Source organism: Glandiceps talaboti, chromosome 1, assembly GCF_964340395.1.
Source record: "Glandiceps talaboti chromosome 1, keGlaTala1.1, whole genome shotgun sequence".
NCBI lineage: Eukaryota > Metazoa > Hemichordata > Enteropneusta > Spengelidae > Glandiceps > Glandiceps talaboti.
This window is the reverse complement of record NC_135549.1, coordinates 24553130-24575826: the sequence shown is the minus strand read 5'-3', so window position 1 is coordinate 24575826 and position 22697 is coordinate 24553130. Positions and strand designations below refer to the sequence as shown.

General features: G+C 35.7%; 1 protein-coding gene across 1 annotated transcript; it reads right to left on the bottom strand.

The window, feature by feature from the left end:
• Positions 1-1366: 1366 nt before the first annotated feature.
• LOC144438187 (short transient receptor potential channel 4-like) lies at positions 1367-12212 on the bottom strand. Its single transcript, XM_078127230.1, has 9 exons — positions 11937-12212; positions 9573-9723; positions 9126-9295; positions 8104-8283; positions 6253-6992; positions 3900-4128; positions 3009-3182; positions 2498-2566; positions 1367-1938 (listed from the first exon to the last, which is right to left on the bottom strand). The coding sequence occupies exons 1-9, from the start codon at positions 12090-12092 to the stop codon at positions 1849-1851; spliced, it is 1959 nt and encodes a 652-aa protein (XP_077983356.1). The 5' UTR covers positions 12093-12212; the 3' UTR covers positions 1367-1848.
• Between the last annotated feature and the right edge of the window lie 10485 nt (positions 12213-22697).

Here is a 22697-nt window from a genome sequence, read left to right as displayed (position 1 = left end):
ATTTCTAACACTGAATATGAAACAGTAATAATTGATTCTTATTTTCACGATATTTTATGATATATACATGAACTTCTTTTAATATAAGAACTGCAAGCATGGATTTCGAATACAGGTGTATGTTTTTCACGCAATGAAAATACAAAATCCTGAGATAAAAGTCGATAAAACTAATCATTCGACAGTTGACAAAGTGTCACAATGCAGTGTTCTGATGCCACGTTTAGGAGTTGCTAAACTTTGATAGGAACGGAACATGGACGACATCTTTCTACTGTCAACTTCAAAGGGATTCTAGCGAACAGGAAGTGAAAGCCCACACATGGCTGCTGTACTGTCTCCGGGTGAATACATGCATTGAGAAAGAGGTAGTGATCATGAGAGTTTAAGCAAAGCATACGTTTGTCTTCTACTTCTACTTACCTGTAGTATTAATTTCACTTGTCCAACTTCACATTTTTCTCCCAGTCGTATAAACCCGTCCTCTTCGGATCTTTGTGTGAACATTTTAGTGGCGATCTGATCCATATCGACATCAGCACTGGAGACTGTCTGCGATGAAGGATTGTAGACTGCCATATCAACTGAGTGTAAGAAGGTGACGCCTTGTAGTGATTTCGGTAACAGAAGAGATCATTATATTTAAAGCCTCATCATAAAAGCATGTTGTAACTATACTCGATTCACTCTCATATCTCCACTTGTACACAGCTAGCAAACATCAAATCAATTCATATCAAGACTAACGTATACACTGAAAGGCATAGCAAAGCACTTGGCGTCTGTTTCGTTCATTCGCCTCCTTGGTAGTGCCTCCTTGCTTCTGCTCTAAGTGTAAACTCCCATTTATTTTCATTAATGTTCAAATTCACATAACGATTGTTTATGGCTGAATAATCAATGCAAACCATATTAATATTTGAGGAGGAGTTACTATGCCCTAATGACTATTCCCAATAACATTGATAAATATGAATTCTAGTTATATGTGAAGTGTAGCCTGTTGTCTTACAGACTTAAATATACTCTTGTGGTCTGAATTCAATTTCCTTGATAAAGTATACTGACTTTTCAATCGAAGTAGGGAATAATATAGTCAAACTATGCAAGTTACTAAAATGATGATTATGTCACCTGTAACACGATCACCTCCTCCCAAAGTAAGGTTTCTACTGTCTGACATTAAATTTCAAACACTTAACATGATAAAGATACCGAAAGTAAAATTTGAAAAATTGGCAAAAGCTGTCATTAACTTACAAGTAGAAATTTTCATCACGTTATCATAAAATATCGTGAAAATAAGAATCAATTATTACTGTTTCATATTCAGTGTTAGAAATATAAAAGTCTGGCGATCCTTGAAAGCTAAGATTGCTAAAATCCCAAATTGAGAATCAGATATACGCATTTCGTCAACATGTATTTCAATCAATGAACAATTGACATAAAAAGTCAAATTTTACGTACTTCTCAATCACATCATAAACATATGCACATGTTGTGATTGGCCAGTCTTATGCAACCATTCGCACAACCAAACTGTTTGATTATTCATAACATAATGTACGGCTCCCACAATGTCCCATACAAATACTTTCATCAACAGAATACTCAGAGCTTGTTGTTGTTGTTTTTAAACGGCAAGGAATTTTATATCTTTAGCAGATAAAATTTGCACATGATAATATATGGAAAGAAGAAATTTAATAATGTTGACCAAGGTATTTTCGAATCATTGTGTTCATAACTAAATGATAAGTTCGGTGCTCATATTTCAATGCAATCTAAGAATCTTTCTCCTATAAATCAAATGAATACATTAAGCACCCGTGCTATGAATAAACATTAACTCTTAAATAGGTCAAATAGTCCTCCATTGTCATCTTCCACGTGGCCCTTCTCAAGCGTGTACCGATGAAGCAGTGTTTTCACCAGCTGTAACATAAAGGTGTGATTCCGTATTTACATTTTGTTATACAGTACGCAGTATCATCACCATATACATATGCATTAGGATGTACTCGCTATGTGTGGAAGAGGGAGGGGGTAGGTAGGTAGGGAGGAAGGGAGGGAGGGGGTAGGTAGGTAGGTAGGTAGTCATACAATTATAAAATATTAGACAGCTGGAATATATTGTTTAACATGGTATACCTCAAACGAGCATTGACGCCGAATTTTATATTGCCCGGCAGTTTTCGCCGTATTCACAAAAATATGTGATAAATTAAGGCGTATTCCGTTAGTATAGACAGTGGTGCTCATCAACTAACCCTGTAAAATTGTTCAAACACAGAGTTAGTGTTCAAATGTTATATATACCTCAAACGAGCATTGACGCCGAATTTTATATTGCCCTACAGTTTTCGCCGTATTCACAACAATATGTGATAAATTAAGGCGTTTTCCGTTAGTATAGACAGTGGTGCTCATCTAACCCTGTAAAATTGTTTAAACACTGTTCAAATGTTATATTTTTAAAGTCTAACAAAATTACCTTGTCATATACAATGCTTCTTTCAATGATAGGGCCATCATCTTCAAATCCCGACAGGCTCTTACTCATCTAATGTTTTTGGGAAAAGATTGAAGAAAGAGGTGATAACAGAGGTTGCTTTTCAAGAATAAAGGACGACAAGTGTACACAGATGGTACTTCTGATTTTGAAGTTGTACCCCGGAGATTTATTTCTTCAGTATCATAAATAAGTATAAGACAAATATGATAAAATGTGAACCATTTTACTCCGACTGTCAATAATTTATTTATTTTTAAAACGTCAACCCACAGGAATCAATTACGTATAAAAAAACAACCGATTGAGACAATTTTAGTTTCTGTTTAGGTCTCAATATTTTGTAGGGTATTTGATATAACAAAAAAAACATATATCATGAAGAAGTTTGATACAAATCAGTCCCGTATACGTCAAAAATTAGCGTGTACAACTAGTTTTTCGTTAAGACGTAGCTTGCACAACTAGTTTTTCATCAAATACAAACTCTTACTTGTTTCTCTTGACCGACTACTGTTGTTGGTTTGGAACATATTCTGTGATAGATATACTTGATGCAAGAAGCAGATGGTATAATGATGTTGAACGGAGGCGGTACAACAGGACAGTCCATGTATTCCAACCAGATTTTTGTTCGTACGAACTTCCACTCCACGTCGATGTTTTCCTGTGACACAATAAAACAAATAATGTATTGTGGGTTACATTTGAACGCCCGAGCATATGCATAACAAAATAACACACAGGGTCAATTTAGTTCGGTCCAAGCATTGGCTTTCAGATTTGGAAGAACAAATTACAGAGAAAACCTTATTGACGGTATACTTTTTTTTTGATGAGTCGAAAGTACATTGTAAAAGGGTAACATGAAGACAATATACCTAAAACAGTTTTCTCATCTGTATAAAACACTACAATATGATTTCATAAATTATTACTTTAATGCATTCTATATCTAATTTTAGATCTTTAATGTATTTCTTTGTGGGTTTTTTTCTGATAATAAACTTTCTGTTTTCCTACACATTGCTAGTTTTCAAATACAATGTAATAGAATATAGCCATGACTGTTCTTTGTTTCTATTTTTAATTGGATTTAATGTTTGTGAAATGCACTGTGACGGAAGTTTAGTGCGACGCAATGAATTTACAAGGTGAGTGAGTGAGTGAGGGAGGGAGGGGGGTGGGTGGGTGCGTGGGCGAGCGAGCGAGTAATAAAGTAATAAAAACTTCCATCACCTAACAGTACTACGCTCTAGTACCCAGACCGCTTTTCTTTAGTGGTCTGACGCTTATATTACGATGAAGAGATCGTCAGATAATATCGTTGGTGGCGCTCTCTCACTCTGCACTCCTAAAAGAAGCAGGCTGCATTTTGACATACCTTTAATTTGGAGTATGTGTCTGACATCAGAGCTATCGACGTATTCAACAAAACTATAACGATGACAGTGCCAAAGAACACGTACAACGTCACTCCAATAACTTCCACCACAACCGATACGTTATGAAGTTCCCCGGATGTAGAGTTAAAAGTAACTTTCTCAGATAATCCTGATGATGGATCCGACCCAAAGACAACCGTCAGTAATGATTGAGTAATTGAACCAATGCTGTACAACAACAACAACAACAACAACAACAACAACAACAACAACAACAACAACAACAACAACAACAAACAAACTGAGAATCAAACGGTGCAAGTTACATGCATCATATCAACATAAACGAATCATGAATACTTATAGAGAATATGGTATTCGAAAGAAGTTTGTATAAGTAGAAGCCCTGATGTGTTTGACTTCAACAAAGCATACATCTACATGTAAGGCTATTGCCAGTTTAAAGGGGAATGCCAATCAAGGAAATAAAGATATTTACAGGAATTGTGGGTCCTAGATCCTTGACGGTCATTTCATGTTTCACGTCACAATTATTTTGCTTGGTTCAAAAAGACCCACTAAATTGATATTCTTTTTCACCTTTTATTGTCCTACGTCACACATGATAAATTATTTTGTAATTCCGATCAGTGAAAGGTTGTTTCGGCTATATAATTATATCATTACAATGCTTATTATATATGTTATAGTTTTTCTTATGACTCCTTAAAGTTAATTTGTGTTCAATCAGGGAATTGAATAATTAGGCTATGTATGAAAACTGCAATATTCAAGTTTCAATAATTAAAATCTATCTTAAGAAAATGCACACTTCAAAATCAATATAATTTGCTTGGCACATAATTCACACATCACTAATCGCACATGTTCTGTTGCATTTCATTAATAATTGTGTGCAGGAACGAAAGCCTAAAAAATTGCCCTTATCTGGTTGAATGAATTATTTATTATTATATTATTGGAAACAAATTTTTTTTTTCCTTTATTGAAAAAATAATAAAATTTAAGGAGTCATCAGAAAAAACTATAATAGATGTAATAAGCATTATAATGATATAATGATATAGTCAACAACATTTTATTAATCAGAACTGCAAATGTCATTTCTCATGTGTAAAGTATCGGACAATGTACAGTGGTTTCAGGTAAAACTGACTTGTATTCAATAAACATCGTTGTTTCCGAAATGATGGCAAAAAAGAAAGAATAATGTGATTTTATTGCAGGTTCAATGACCATTGCTCTGACACATACGATCATTACGTTATGTCGTGAACTCCTCTCGGTTGCGACTCCCGTGACGAGTGCCATCTAATAATAAAGACAAAAAGTAGAAATGGATTTCTAGGTATTTTACCCTGTATGTGCTCGATGTTTTTTGTTCTAGTTGATTGTTTTTTTTTTTGATAAATACTATGAAATATAGAAGAACAAATAATCATATCTCGATTAATAGTAAAGTGAAAAGTTATTCAAGATAAAAAAATAAATATAATTAACAAGTAATGCCGACAGCATGTGGTATTCCAAGGCGGTCTCTCATCCAAGCACTCAGCCATGTCCGACGCCGCTTAACTTCGGAGATCGGCCGAGAACCGGGTTTTGTTTTTGTCTTTTAAGGACGTGAACCGGTGTATTCTATTACGTAGTGTAGTGTTACCGTAGAAAGGTGTTGCAGGTAAAAATTCAAGACCAAATAGGAACGACTTGTTTAGTATTCACTAGCAAATACAGATGACGAGAGGTTATCCCTATTGACATGAAAAACTGTAGTTTTCGGTAGAAGACTGTATTCATGTTGATGTTAATTAGGCTGTCTCACAACAAGTCGAAAACGAATTCATAGCTTGTCTATGGCTTTTATACGATAGAGTGTATTCGAATAAGTATATTGTGGACGCTAGTTCACGTGTGAAACGAATTTCACTATTGTATACGGTTCACGAAAATTCTTATGAAATTTCGTGCTGTGGCCTGGCATAATACCCGGAATTATGCAAACATACTTTTCTCTGCCTTCAAATACTTTCCGCGAAATTTTTTCTATCGCCCTATTTCTCTTTCACTTTGAAATATGCCTGCTCGATATTTTGTTTTCAATATAAATTTCAACATTTTTTCGCTTATTTCCGTGTAAAATTTCTTAGTAGCTTTGGTCGACTTGTCACTTACATTAAGTTACAGTCCATGTCTTTTAAGAGTGTAAGTTTTAATTTAAAAAGTTTTAAAATCTCCGAATAAATCAATAATGTGAAATGAAATTCCGACCTACCTACCTTATTTCTCAAGTCGTGTAATCGGAAACAAACATTTGTTTTATTTTTGCCGTACCTGCTAAAATAGCCACTGTCGACCATCTCGTAGTAAAGATAATAAAATCCAAAAGTAAATGCACCAACCACATAAATGTATATCACCATAAAACGATAGATTTCCGCCCTCATAGCAACTAATAACAATAGCAATCGTCCAATGAACGTACTGAGGTAGAAATATCGCAGGAAGCGTAAACAGACAAGCACCAGCGCGATCGATGTCCCCGTGTCAAAGGAAATCTTCACAAATATGTTGACGTTTTGTGTCACTTCGTCGACGAGATGTATCGATACGTCCATTATCAACATCACCAAGTTGAATACGTCAATTAAGTTCTTGATGTCCGTGAAGAACTTTTTCACCCCACACATATAACACTGAACGAATAGAAGCCATCCGTAAGACGCAAGATATACCAGTATCAAACAAAGAACAATTTCGTTCACCACGTGTTTATCTTGGGTAGGGTCAGTATGCAATGCGATGTCTTCGACCAAGATAAAAAGTATGAACAAAAAGTGTGATGACATATGAGTAAAGAACTTCGACTTTGGGGTGTCAAGAACCCTCACAACTAGTGAACACGGTGCAACAATATAGATGAGAGAAAGAATCGGCATAGCGAGTAGATATATGAGAAATCCGTACAGTGCATACAGCATTGTCCAGTGAAATCCGTTCCTGGTATGCCATTTTGGTTGGCCTCGAAGCCATTCTTTCTTCACAACTTTCTGACATTTCCGATGGGCTACAAACTGTAATTATAAATGATAAGAAAGGGTGTATACACTACTACAGATTCAAGTTTTCCTGTATTAGTGTCATGGGAAATAAAAAAGTAAGTACAAAAGTATACAATGTAAGGACGTATTTAAAATAAACAACAAGAGTGCCTAAACATATCTGACATAAAATGGTGATGGCAATATGTTGAGAAAGATGACAGCGAATTTCAACTGGCAAGGTGTTCCATATATACTGCACCAGAAAATATTGGGCCCTAAACTTTGCTTAACAATGTACTTCGTGGCTGAAGGACTAACAAGTCGTTGTGTAGTAATGTTCGACCTGGCTTTGTAATTATTACGGGTGTGCAATAATACAGGACAGAGCTTGTTTATTGCCCTTCAAGGTAAACATGGACTTACTGGAAGATATTGTCTTAATTACGAATTGTCGTGATGTAATATTCAGACAATGAATACATTACTTCTACGTGACTGAACGGAGACGTGTTTTTTTAATGATGCAATAGATACTACAAAGTGTCTATGATAATGCAGAAAACTGCCTAGTTTCGGTCATTGAACCTGAAGATCCGGGTCAAGGCCAATGGTCAATGTATAGTCTCTTAGTACCAAAGATTTTGAGTTATATGATTGTTAATCATGATTGTTCACTGTAAATATGGATGCCATTGAGTGAAAAGTGACAAGATCACCAGAAAATAATGCATATGTATGTTTATCCTGTTCTGCATTATCTGTAGACATGATCTAAAAGGAATTAGCCACACATAATTACTTCAAAGTGTCTGCAAAATGCAAGTAATGGCTTAATTTTGATGATCTACCCTGTAGGTCAAGTGCAGGCCAAAGGTCACTATCATACAGGAAAACTTGAATGTGATTGTATGGTGTTAGACACTTGAATGGAGTTTCCATGTATTACAGTTTTTGAGTTATGCACTAATATAGTAAATGTGACATGAGCTCCAAAATAATGCTTGTGTATAGTTCTTTTCTACAATATCACATGTAAATATGCTTTAAAAGAATTTGGCAATTCGTAATTACTACAATGTGAATGTCAGTCTTCCTCGACAGCGATTGCAATGTGATAACCAAAGAACAGAAGTCCACGTACATCTTTCTCTTCGAGGTCAACGGCTTTCCTCAGTAGGCTCAATTTATTTTGGTCGTGTGATTTGACATCATCTTGACCCCTGCCATTCAGTAAAGTCAGGACCTCTTCTGAGTTGTCGCAACAATCAAGAATCTCGACAAGAAACTCTCTGATTCGCCTGGACAGGTCTAGGTATATGCCCTGAGATAAAAAAGTACTTTATTTATCAAATGGATTAGATGTAACATATCTTACATTGAAAGAATGGACTAAGGGGGCCTTCAGTAAATGTAAGGAGGTGGGGGAAATCAGGTCCAGGCTGTTGCGTAAAATATTGAACCCCCCCCCCCATTTCTGTCGTGCTAAAAGTGACCCACCCTCAATTTCCTTTCTCTAAAATATGACCCTCCCCTGTTAAAAAAATTCAAAATCCCGGTTTAAATGCTGTTCGGCATGGAAAAGGACCCCAGTCCCAGAATCAGTCTTTGCCTCCACATGTAAAGTGTTAAAGGCATTGATTATTTCTCCAACCACTACTATCACCAAAGTATATTTATGTGAGGACACTGTTCACTATATGCCACGTGGTTGTCAGCAGCGATTTGATGATACTATCTGATATCATGTCAATCCCTAACACTAAGCCATAACGTAAGGCCACATCGGGCTGCCGTTACCATGGTTACAAGGATGCTATAGTAAAAGTGAAACATGTTTTGAGCACCACATATCCATAATTTAGAGTACAGTAACAACAAACAAAATAATATTAATTTTTCAGGGGTCACTAAGTGTGTGCCTACCGACCAGTTTTATATTGTATGGATTTTGCATACATTGTATGCATAGAGCCATGTTGAAATTATACAGCATTAATGTAAATGCTTGTTGACCTTCTGAATTTATCAACAACTGATGATACTGAAGCATACCTTGAGATGTATGCTGAACTACGATGTCCATTATAATCTCAATGTATAGGAGCATGGAAGAAACAATTGCTAATATCTACTTTAAAGTATCCCCTTCGCGACGAGACCTACCTTTGAAGTATCGGCGATTTCTCTTGCCTGTGATAATGTTAGTAAACTATCGGAGAGATCAATAGCAGCGTCTGGTGGATTCTCGTATACAAAACTGAGATACGCTGGACTACTGATAGTATTGTAGATGTCGTATCGCAAGTCGTCATCATAAACATCATCTTCTTCTCCTATATCGAAAGAAAATCAATGTCAAACCTGGGGAATCTCTCTCTCTCTCTCTCTCTCTCTCTCTCTCTCTCTCTCTCTCTCTCTCTCTCTCTCTCTCTCTCTCTCTCTCTCTCTCTCTCTCTCTCTGATGAATGTTTCGTCATTATTTGCAATCTATGATCACATTCCTTTAAAATCAACACTCACCAAATTATAACCCTAACATTCATGTGAGTTAGTATGTATTAGACTTAGAAATATTACTAAAACATTATGGCTGTGCAGCATTACACATACCATTTGGTGTTCTTGGTTGAGTCAAAGGCTGGGCGCCATTGTCATGTAATAATTTCACCATTTGAAAATTGTTGTTGTTCGCTGCAATTTGAAGTGCCGTTACTGGTTTCCTTTTCCTTATACCAACGTAATTAACGTCTACACTTCCAGCCTATGGATTTAAAGACACACAAAAATACCATAATGGCGACAACATTAACCTGGAGATGTGTATTTGAAGCTGGTCTGAAATGAAGTTGTCAACCTCAACATTTTATTTCAGTAAATTTCAATCTTATTTCATTTCATTTATCTACTCGCTTGTTTTGCGTTAGCCCATACCAATGGCTGTAACCAGATTACTTCTCTAAGACTTGTAGAAAGTGGTATTTCTTTGTACTATTTTGTTTGTAGTCATTAAATAAGTGTTTTGGAGCAGTGTATGATGAAATGCCAGCAATGCAATGTGTGGTTTTATGCATATTTTCGTGTCCCCCCCTGCTTTAATTCTGCTCGTTCTCTAAGACAATGTACTATGTGTCGTTCCGCCTTGATGAATGGCGGCACGACATGTCGTATCTTACAGACAAACGTACTGTCAATTTTATAAGTAGACGTTCCGTTTTAAATGCCAATCATGGAAATGCAGCTGTTGCCTGAGCGTAAACATTGCAAACAAAAAATAGCAAATGCAATAATGTAATTCATATATGCATTCATTTGCGTCATTGTGTTATGTGTAGTGTTCAGTCTGAAGATCGAGATAACAACATGTCAACAAAATGGAAAATGCTACCCTTTAACCTAGCTGAACTGCATATATCGTAAGTGCAATTGTCTCAGTTTGGCTTCGATGTAACTTATACCTAGAGTTACAGAGTGTATCAACCTCCGAAGCAACATTCTGTTTAACACGAATAGAGAGAATCGTGATAGTGCTAGCCCGGGGTTTAGGCAGAGAAGCATCGGCTTTTCAAAGCTCGTTGTGGCCCATTAACATTCTACATCATGTATCACCTCTCTACTCAAGTCTCTTCAACAACATTGAATAAGGCATATTATATGCATCAGACAGGTAATTGAAAGAACGTCAGTAGAGGCCTTATTAGCGAACAATTCTGATCATTAAATACAGTACTATGTGTCTTTGATAACCTTATGTCATTTCTAATCTCGTTATAGATTATGAAATGGGAGCTGTCGACAGTTTTACAAAACAGACCAAAGCATGGGGTCATAATTAACAAATATGTGGTCCGTATAGGCTGCATGACCCTTGTTATGTAAGGTTATGTTATTTCCTATAGAAAACAATTGAGAAAATTGTCGGCAGTCCTTGTCTAAAAAGGCACCGAAACAATCATTTGTTTTAACACTTATTTAAGAGCGTGAAGAATCGTAACTCAGATTGCGAGATGGTTGATGGCCGAAATATTCTGGCGAACTAGGGATTTTATGGAAGGCCACTTTGGGCCATAGCTGACAGTTATGGTCCAAAATAATGGCGTTAAGTTCATGTGATTATAAGACAATTCGCTTTATAATTATGTTATCTATGTCAGTCTACCTACCTTTCTATGTCAATCGCGAAAACCATGTTGTAAAACAACGTATACTATGAACATTTCTATATTCAAAGAATGCTAATTTAATCATCCGCCACTATACGAAAAGTGATAGTAAATCCTGGGCAGAGGATGTGTAAATGTGGTGAGCGTGAGACGACGTTCCACCTTTGACTTCATTTACCCCCGGTGATCTCTCACCTGGGGGTTGTAGACAAGTCAAAAGTGGTACCGCGTCTCGTATTACCCCAGAATAGAGATGGTGGTTAGCTATAGGTGGGTCACAGGTTGGGTAAAGGTGGGTAAATTTGACTTTTCGTACAGTGTGCCGTACTAACAACACGGCTAGGCTATTATTGTTTTTTTCTCGTTTCATTAGACGTACACGTTGAATTGCATCTTAAGTAGCCATTGACACGGTCCATCAGTAAACTGTTTGTGATGACAATGGTATCTGCACGTCCGTCTTTACGAACTTCATTCAATATACGAACTGAAAGCATGGATTTCGAATATAGGTGAATTTTTTTCACGCAATGAAAATACAAAATCCTGAGATAAAAGTCGATAAAACTAATCATTCGACAGTTGACAAAGTGTCACAATGCAGTGTTCTGATGCCACGTTTAGGAGTTGATAATCTTTGATAGGAACGGAACATGGACGACATCTTTCTACTGTCAACTTCAAAAGGCTTCTGGCGAACAGGAAGTGAAAGCCCACACATGGCTGCTGTACTGTCTCCGGGTGAATACATGCATTGAGAAAGAGGTAGTGATCATGAGAGTTTAAGCAAAGCATATGTTTGTCTTCTACTTACCTGTAGTATTAATTTCACTTGTCCAACTTCACCTTTTTCTACCAGTCGTAAAAAGTCGTCGTCTTCGTATCTTTGCGTGGACATTTTAGTGGCAATCTGATCCATTTCGACGTCAGTACTGGAGACTGTCTGAGATGACTGATTGTAGACTGCCATATCAACTGAGTATAAGAAGGTGACGCCTTGTAGTGATTTCGGTAACAGAAGAGAACATTACATTTAAGGCTTGACAGAAAACCATGTCTTTATGAATAGGTTGTTCAAAAAGCGTTTGAGTATTGATGAGGTGGGCGTTCGTTGCCTCAATATGAGTGATGATATACCGTATTTGTATAATTCAGCGGCTGCCTAACCGTTATCAGTTGTATAATAAACACAGCTGGTGGATTTTATGCTTAGACTTGAAAAGTGCTCTTTTGATCTCCGTATCTAGTTTGCAGATCATGTAACTATATACTCGAATGACTCTCATAGCTCCATTTGTACATGGGATTACTTGGACTTAAAGGAATTAGCGAGCTGACATAACACAGATTTATATCCAGACGAAGCATAGCAAAGCACTCATCCTATGTTTCGTTCACTCGCCTCCTTGGAAGTGCCTCCTAACTTCTGCTTTAAATGTAAAACCCTCTTTTATTTTCATTAATGTCCAAATTGACATAACGCTGGTGTATGGCAGGCCAAATAATCAATGCAAAAGCTATTAAGTTTTGAGGAGGCGTTGCCATGCCCTAATGGCTATTGACGATAAAATTGATAAATGATTAATATGAATTCTAGTTATTTGTGAAATGTAGACTGTTGTCGTAGACTTAAGTGTGCTCTTGTTATCTGGATTCCATGTCCTTGAGAAAGTCTACTGACTTTTCAATCGAAGTAAGGCATAATATAGTCAAAATTTGTAACTTACTAAAATTGTGAATATGTCGTCTGTAACACGAAAGTAAAATTTGAAATATTGGCAAAAGTTGTCATTAACTTACAAGTAGAAATTTTCATCAAGTTATCATAAAATATGGTGAAAATAAGAATCAATTATTACTGTTTCATATTTAGTGTTAGGAATATAAAATTCTGCGACACTTGAAAGCTAAGATTGCTAAAATCCAAATTCAGAATCAGATACACCCACTTCATCAACATGCATTTCAATCAATGAACAAATGAATTAATAGAGAAATAAAATATTGAATGGCATCAAAAATAAGTAGAAAATTGAATCGTAGAATAAATACTTCCTTAGCTGGCTATTGAACTGTGTACTTCTCAATCACATCACAAACATAAGTACACGTTGACTTGTCAGTATTTTGCAATCATTCACACAAACTGAGTAATCATTCATAACATACTGCACGGGCCCCCACTATGTTCAACAACTCTAACATACAAAAATACATTCACCAACAGAATTCTCAGATTTAATTGCTAGGAATTTTATATCTTTAAAAGATAAAATTTGAACATGATCAAATATGAATAGAAGAAATTTATAATGTTGACCAAAGTATATCCGAATCATTGTGTTTATGACTAAATGAGTCTTCTATCTTTCCCCTAAAAATAAAATGATTACATTAGGCGTCCGTGCTATGAATAAACATTAACTCTTAAATATTTCATGAAGCCATCATTGAAAGTTGTCTGATAACAATATCAGCATGCCATATCTGTGATTTAATATCCAAATAAGAATTTTTAACTGAGCAAATCAAGTATTATGAAAACAAAATTGTGCCCTAAACGTTTTATATCAATGACGCCGTCTGTGTTTAGTCAGGTAAAAGTTCATCAGTCAATATTGTTCAATTAAACTAATTCCAGTGACTTGTGATTTTACCATGGTATCAACAGTTGAACACACTTTTCTAAACGTAGACACTACTAATGTATACTCTCACATCTGTTAATGTCTATCTTTAAGTTAAATTAACTAGCCAGCTGCTGCAGTCATCAAGAAGGTCAGTCGCGCAGTAGAACTGACGTGTATGAAACCACACGTCATCATATAAACATTACAGGCATCTTGGCTGTTTTCCCATGTTTAAAATTCGACATCACAGGTATGTTAATGACTTAAACAGAATTAGTAGAACCTCAATGAGTCAACTAACTTTTCATTACAAGAAATTTGATCGACCATGATTAGGTTGACATTATCTCTTTGCAATTGAATATACCCATTCGAATCAATACCACAAGAAATTGTGCATACAGCTCAAGTGATAATTATTCTCCTTTAACATTTTACATGCGATGATATGAGTGCAATGTTTGTATCTAAAATGATTACGAATAAAATTGGTGATCCTGTGATTTGAACTTGTGCCCATTGGAGCTCTCTAATGCCGCCTTGTTAAGATTCAGACGTGGCTCCCAAAAGTTTTTTGTTGAACAAAGATCAGACCCACTTGATAAGATATTGCACTCTACCATTTTTACACCCTCCTTTCAGAATTTTCTATGTATCAAAATAGTCATCATTGCTGTCATTGGCTTTATCTACGTCATTATCAACACTCTGTTCCACTCTCTGTCTCTTACCTCGTGTACGTACATTGTCGAGCCAAGTTTTAAAAGCCGTAGTCTGCAATTGATGTTTTTGTTGTTCCGGATCACTCTGGTACTGTGTGATGCTATACAATTCCCTGTCTGATTGTATATGGTAGTTTGTACTTTGTTTTCTCTTGCCAAAGTCTAGCTACTATCGTATCATCTCCTTGACTAACTCCTTCATCATCTGAAGTTTACATACCACTAGTATTGCCACTTAGAAGGCGGTCAGACCATAAACAGGCATGTTTTAACCTATTTGCATGAATGGCCTTCTTGTATTTCTTAGAACTGTCAATATATTGAAGTTTCAAATCGGTAGGTGAAAGTTGTTCCTGAATACGAAATGATCCTTGAAATGGATGGTGGAACTTTGGACTGCATCCAACCTTTACGGCCGGATGACGAAAATATACTATGTGCCGTATTCACTGTTGCATCATAGCGCGTTTTCTTAACCGCCTCTGTTTCATCAAGATTGAAGTTTCCCTATATGCGAATAACACAGATTGGAGATATACAGCCCACGTATACATCGCTAACATATTCATATATACAAAATATATCCTAATAATACGTCGATAATATTCGGAAGAGCAAATGCCCATGTAAATTTGGAAAGACACTCTGACTACCAGAATGTTTCTGTTTCCAAGGATTCGTAGTCTTTAACTTACCTAAGAAATCAAAATCAATGCGATCCACTAAACCATTAACAGGAATCGGCAATAACTGACATCTATAAGGAGTAAATTTACCCCAATAGTGTTTTGTCCTGATTACATGTAATGTCCTTAAGGTTCCTAAATGTCCCCCGGGACATCATCATGAATTCGCTTCAGGATGTAAAGTTGTAATGTCTTAGGCACGACATGTTGTCTACAACCTTTCACCTTCTAAGGACGACTTTCCTGCGGTTGACCAATAATGGTATCATTACATTGTTTTAATTAACACATAGTTCGCGTCTCCTTGAATTAATTTTCGTGCATACTAAAAGTCTTATCATCGCTTGGCAGTTTACCATTCTCCAAATATGCCATAGTAGGCTTTATATGTCGGTCTACTCTTTGCAATTTCGATATCTGTCCTAACCGCATGTCGAAGTCATCAACATATATAAAGTCATTAAGTGAAGAATTAATCTCCTAGTTTTGAGAGTTATTTTATTGGCTTCTTGCAACTTCACTTACTATCAGATTTCCCATATAAATACCTTATATCAACTATAGAATCATCAGCTTTTTTTGTTTGTATATGTGTAATTTCAGGTATGATAGTATTGATGGATATATCCACAGTCGATACTGAGGGAATGACACATTAACAGTTTGAATGGGTCCGACTTGTGTCTATATCAGATGTACTAAAATCGGAATCTTTTGCATTTCACGTCTTGATAGATAATCTGCATGGGGGAATTTCAGCACCCGGTCTGTGCTCAATAGCAAATGTATATTCTCTACTTTAATGGAAGTGACAATTTTCGACAGGCTATGTCAGTAACAGCGTTGTGTTTGGTCAAAATTCCATCCCTATAATTAAATTCTTGTGTAAATTTCTAATTAGATGGACTGGCATATTGATACAACGGCTCTCACATCTGACTTGAATTATAATTATAGTTCCAACAGTTGGCATTTGATGACCTGAATGTAAATTTATAGATTGATGTTGTGATTTCGAAATTCGTAAACGATATCAATTTCAACACATTCGTAGAAACTGTGACGCACCTGTGACTGAAATTTTGTGGTTGTATATGTCAACACTGATCATGTTGTTATTTGACACTGTACAGTCATCAATTTCCATTACTTAAGGTTTATTGTGCATGATATGGCGTATTTGTATTGATACCTCCTGCATGCTTCACAGTAGCGTTAGAGGTCTTAATATGGTTGCTTATATCGTCACTGACTAGCAATATGACAATACTGTCGACAATTGTGACATTTTCGTCTTGAATTTAAATTTGTAGTAGATTATCGACTAAAACAATTTCTGACGTTAAAGTGTTGTGCTGTTGTCTGTCAGTATAACATGTACATTCAAAAATATTCTAGACAACAAAATGGCTCATGAAAGTTAGAGTCAGATTGAAAATAATTGTGAGAAATATTTTCCTCGCTGACTATGTCATTAAGGAATTCCTTCTGTTCATCCCATTGAGTTAATGAACATTTCAGTTGCGATTGTTGATTCACCAGTCTCTGTTGCAGCTGTCTGACGGCGATACATCCTTATTGTATACTGTCCTCGGAGTTCACTGAGGTCAAAGGTTTATAGTTGTCCCATGCTGTCTTTTTGAAATCCATATAGTATTTCCATTAGTGTCAGACAAACTGTCGATAATTTCAAATCTCTTGGCAAATGTGCATGCCTGTTCAAGGACTACATCCCTCGATTATGAGGTTTACTGTGACAAACAATCGGGGGATGTAGTCCTTGAATAGATCGACTTAATAACTCAATTTGATCCCTTTGGCATTGATAACACATGTGTTTTACACGAATAGTATATTCCTAAACATATGCATTAAATTTATCAGGTCATGAAATCGAGACTCTCATTCCCACTGTATTTTGGAGAAATTAGTTCGGAAACAACATCTCTTGTATTTAGTCTTTAACGCAGATCATTAATAACATCATCAAACTCATGTTCGTTACGTTCTGTTGATTCAGTTCATCCATTTTCACTTAAATATAGTGTTATTTTGTTACTCACGTTATATTTCTTTCTTCTTTAGGTTGTCAGCAATTCTTCGTAAAGTTCAAACTTGTTTTACGCACATAATGGTCCTTGTCCAAGTTCGGTTTGTCCACCAATGTTACAATTTTGATTTCGGCACCTAGCTGGCAGATCATGTAACTATACTCGAATTTCTCTCATGTCTCCACTTGTACACGGGATTACTTGGACTTAAAGGAATTAGCAAGCAGACATAACACAGATTTATATCCAGACGAAAGTATACACTAAGAAGCATGACAGCACTTTGCCTCTGTTAATTCGTTCATTCGCCTCCTTGGAAGTTCCCCCTTGCTTCTACTCTAGGTTTAAACTCCCTTTTATTTTTCATTATCGTCCAGATTTACATAACGCTTGTGTATGGCTGAATAATCACTGCAGGCAATATTAAGTTTTGAGAGGGGCGTTGACATGCCCTAATACCTATTTCCAATAACATTGACAAATGATCTATATGAATTCTAGTTATGTGTGAAATGTAGCCTGTTGCCTTGCAGACTTAAGTATACTCTTGTATGTTTAACTTTCACTATCCTAAATTGAAACAAGTTGTATGAGCTTAGTTTTAAAGTTTCCAATGAAAGTAAGTCAAGAGAATTCCAATTCAAGCTTTTACATAATATTCTTTATACAAATCAGCAACTTTATCATTATAATCCAGCAAAGTACCCAAAATATCTTTGAGGGATTTGTCAGGAAGAACCAGAAACGTTGGAACACCTTTTTTAATGTAAGGATACTAAGGCCCTGTGGGGCGAAGTTATCAATGTAATGGGTAATTCGCTAAGTTTGTCGTCATTTCCGTCTAAGCTATGTATGATTCTTGGTGACCCACAAGAAAGAGTGATTATAAATTTTGTTTCTTTAGTTATTCGGAAATATATCTACTGGGTAAAATTAAAGGAACAGAAACCATCCTTAAGGGAATTCGATTTATTACTTTGTAACATATATAATATAGAACTATTTAATGCTGGGGCAAATGATAAAGTAAATTTCCATCAAATGAAGTGGCTACCTTTGCACCAATTTTGTGTAAATACGAACACGTAATTAGTTGAAGTTTAGCTGTTGTTTTTTCCACAAAATCAAACTCTTTGGATGCAGGTCAAATTTTCTCTAGCCTTTCTATATATTCTTTTCGTTCTGTTTTTCCTTGTGTGCTGTGTACTTCTTTGTTTTGTACGTAAATAAAATAAAAATTAAAAAAAAAAGAAAAAGAAAAAAAAGTATACTCTTGTAGTCTACATTTCATGTCCTTGAGAAAGTCTACTGACCTTTCAATCGCAGAAGCGAATAATATAGTCAAAATAAGTAATTTACTAAAATTATGAATATGTCATCTGTAATACAAGTACGTACAGCACATGACTTTAAATTGAAGAGTGACAAGTTCAGGGTTAGTAAATCATAGACATTAAAGTTGTTTAGTGTTTAGTATTAAATCAGCATCTATTTCACACCATGCGACATTTCTAATAATCACCACAGCCAGTCGTACCGCGCAGTTTTTAATATTGTTTAAGCTTACATCAACAGATATATTAAGCTTACATCAACACTTTACTTCCCCTTTTGTTTGTGAAAAATAGCGTTATATTGAAACGATCACAATAAAATCGTATAGGTGATGAGTTTCAATTGTAAAAGCTGTTGTACCCGATACAAATACAGCGTGGTCGTTATTTCACGAATGGTATTATTAGAAGGGAAAATGAATTCTTTCTAAATGATACAACATACAATTTGTAGAGTTGATTATGTTTTTATTGTAAATTACGTATGAACACACACACACACACACACACATATATATATATATATATATATATATATATATATATATATATATATATATATATATATATATATATATATATATATATATATATAAATTCTCATACACACATATCGCATTACAATTACATAAAGGCTTATTTTTGAGAAAAAATCAAAACTGAATTTCTGTAAATGATAAAATTAATACATTAATTCGATATGTAATATCAAATCAAGAAACTAACCAACTTCAAAAGGTGAGTCCAAAACATGAAATAATACCCAACAGGTAGCATGTTTCTAATTATATTTCTTGCAGGAAAGATAGAAAAATGTAGTTCCAACACGTCGAAGTTATAGGGTCTTGCTTTAATGTGAGAACTAAATGATATTGGTCTTACATTTCACAATTCCATTTTACCTTGCATTCATTGTCAGTGATTTCTAAGTCATGTACCTTATATGTATCGGGTATCTGTATACCTTTTCGATATTATAGTTCATGTGTATCGTGTTTAAGATTTCTTGAGATTTCTGCTCATATTCCTAAACATCTAGCAAAATTAAGAAATCCGTGTGTTTTCGTAGGTGAAACAATGAGAAACATCGTGAGTTACTTCAAATTTCCGACGAAGGGCTAAAGACATTCATCATATGAAATCTTGTCATTTCAATATAAGAATTCAGAAATACAAAAGTCATATTAGTTTGATACATTGAATACACTGAACATATTTTCTAATAAGTTGTTAAACATAATCTTTATCATTCTAACGGAAATTATTACTGATTGATTTGATTAATGAAACAAAGGTATTCCGAGAAGGTTCACCTTTGTTGTCGTGAATATACAATTTCATAAACAGTGACGCCATAGACCACACAATATACAGAAGATACCGTGAATTTCACTGTTAACTAAGACTCGACATCGTCTATATGTGTATACAGTCCTATCCTATCCAATGGAACCAATTTTTATGTACATAAATTACTGTCTATATTTTGATGCTCAACTTTGATAAGGAAGAACCTCAACGTCCTAATGTCCACCGAAGTGTTGGTTGCAGTGTATACATGCATGCAGCAATACTTTCATGTATCCATACGAAAAATAGAATGTACAATACATACGAATATTGAAAATAATTTGACTCTAAACTTCACGACTTTGTGTAATATAAATATGTAAATGCACAGATGTAAGCTTACTTACATGTACTGGAAGACGACAGAAGTGTGGTCTGATTAAAAATTGTTAGTTTTTACCCCCCCCCCCCCCATCCCTCAAGCCGGACTTTGAACTGTACGTACGAAATGTCTACTGTCAGTCCACTATATTAGTATAGCATCCTCTTCAGTTAAAACTGAATTGCATGGAATCCAACCAATACTTATAAATCTGGAATGTGTACCACATGCTGTATACTTAATTTAAGTATTTCCAATCGCCTTATTTATGTCTGGGTCCTGGGTAGCAAGTGTATGTATTTTCGTTTCACTTGAATAAGAGTTCTTGAGTTCAGCCTTGGGGTTAAATAGTCCTTCGTCGTCATCTTGCACGTGACCCTTTTCAAGCGTGTACCGATGAAGTAAGGTTTTCACCAGCTGTGAGAAAAAGTATGATTCAAGATTTATATATCTCTGTACACGAAAATATTATCAGAATACAATATATATTATACACACACATAAGCTTGTGTATGTATGTATGTATGTATGTATGTATGTATGTATGTATGTATGTATGTATGGAAAAGGAATGCCACAACTTTTAATACGCAAGTGACAATCCAAAATGCACCAATACCAATATTAGAACGTAACCAGCTATACACATACCTTGGATATGACATAAATATTGAAAATTCCACCAACAACAAACAAGTTAACACACTCATCAATGAATTTAAAGACACTATCAACCAAATAGACGCATCAATATTACCAACGTCTGCGAAACTATCTGCAGTAAATGTGATGGGTATGTCAAAACTGAACTTTTACTACCCAAATGTACATTTCACAGAAAAGAAACTGAAGGAAATCGAAGACACAGTCGTAGTCTATGCTAGGCACTGGCTTGAACTGAACTCGTCGTCAACGAGATCATTCTTTTTCACACCAAAGTCACTAGGAGGATTGGGGTTGATTAATCCACATATCATGTTCTATGTCAAACACCTGTCTTTCTATTTATCACTTCTCAAAATGATGACCAAAACGTGCTCAAGCAGCCCGTCAATCACTATCATTACATATGCAGAAACGAAAAGCTGCCCTAGCAACAGACAACGACACCAATAGCTTTGCAGGATTTGCCCTTGATGACAGAGGCAACCTTGTAAAACACTCCGGCGTAAATTGGCCAAAATCACAATGGGTCAATTTACTAGAAATGTGCAAACGGGAAAATATATCTCTGCTAAAAGTAAACGACGTCTACGTATTGGAAATGCACATCGACAAAGAGGTTTCATTAACATTCAAATCAGCAAGTTCTTTCTACTCCACATACAAACAGAATAGATTACAACAACAAGCAGCAAATCTCAAGGCAATGTCATCACAGGGGCGAGTACTTCGGGATGCGGGAAAGATCCACCATTCCTTACCAGCTGCCTACCTGAACAACCACAGCACCGACGACAAACTAAGATCCTTTGTAGCGAGAGGACGGTTACAGCTACTCCAGTGTGAAAGCCTCATGTACCTGTACTACCCAACTACATATACAAAATCATGCAAAATATGTCGACATCCATCTGAAACAGCATCCCATATACTCAATGGTTGCACACAATTCCAGAAGCTGTATCAACAAAGACATAACCGGATAGTTGATATCATCTACAAGAAAATCCTAGATAGTAATGCTGATAATGAGACATACACTGACATTCTGATAAAACCCACGCTGTTTGATTCTAACAATGAAACATTCCAGCACCAACACACACGTCCGGACATTGTTGTCATCAACAAACAATGCAAAAAGACTTGGTTGATAGAAATTGCCATTCCATACGATGCACATATTTCGAAATGCTATGACACTAAGTTTGAGAAATACTTCCCACTATCACTGGAAATAAATAACTACGGGTTTCGTACTGAAGTTGTCGTATTAATACTAGGAAGCCTTGGCAATGTTCACTACAGATTTGTAAGTGGCCTTATGAAAGTAGGTTTTAATAAGAGTAACGCTAATTGTATTGCAAAATACTGCAGCATTAGTTCAATAATTGGTTCTTGTAATATCTGGAGAAAAAGATGCAAGCATTATAACAACTAACACACTATATCTGCCTTGTGATGTGGATAACATGTTCAAATGCAATTTGATATATTTCCTGCTAGATGCAGTGTGAACCCAATAATACTGTACCTGTACATAATGATTCAATGTATTTCGGAAATAAACATAATTTGATATGTATGTCTTTCTGTCTGTCTGTCTGTCTGTCTGTCTGTCTTTCTGTCTGTCTATATGTATGTATGTATGTATGTATGTATGCATGTGTGTGTGTGTGTGTGTGTGTGTGTGTGGGTAAATAACAACTGACAAAATCCCACTCGAATAATCATGATATTCCTGACATAATGCCTAAAACATTAATATCTTTATAATATCCTGACAACAACAAGGTTGCGCCATGACGTCGAAGTTT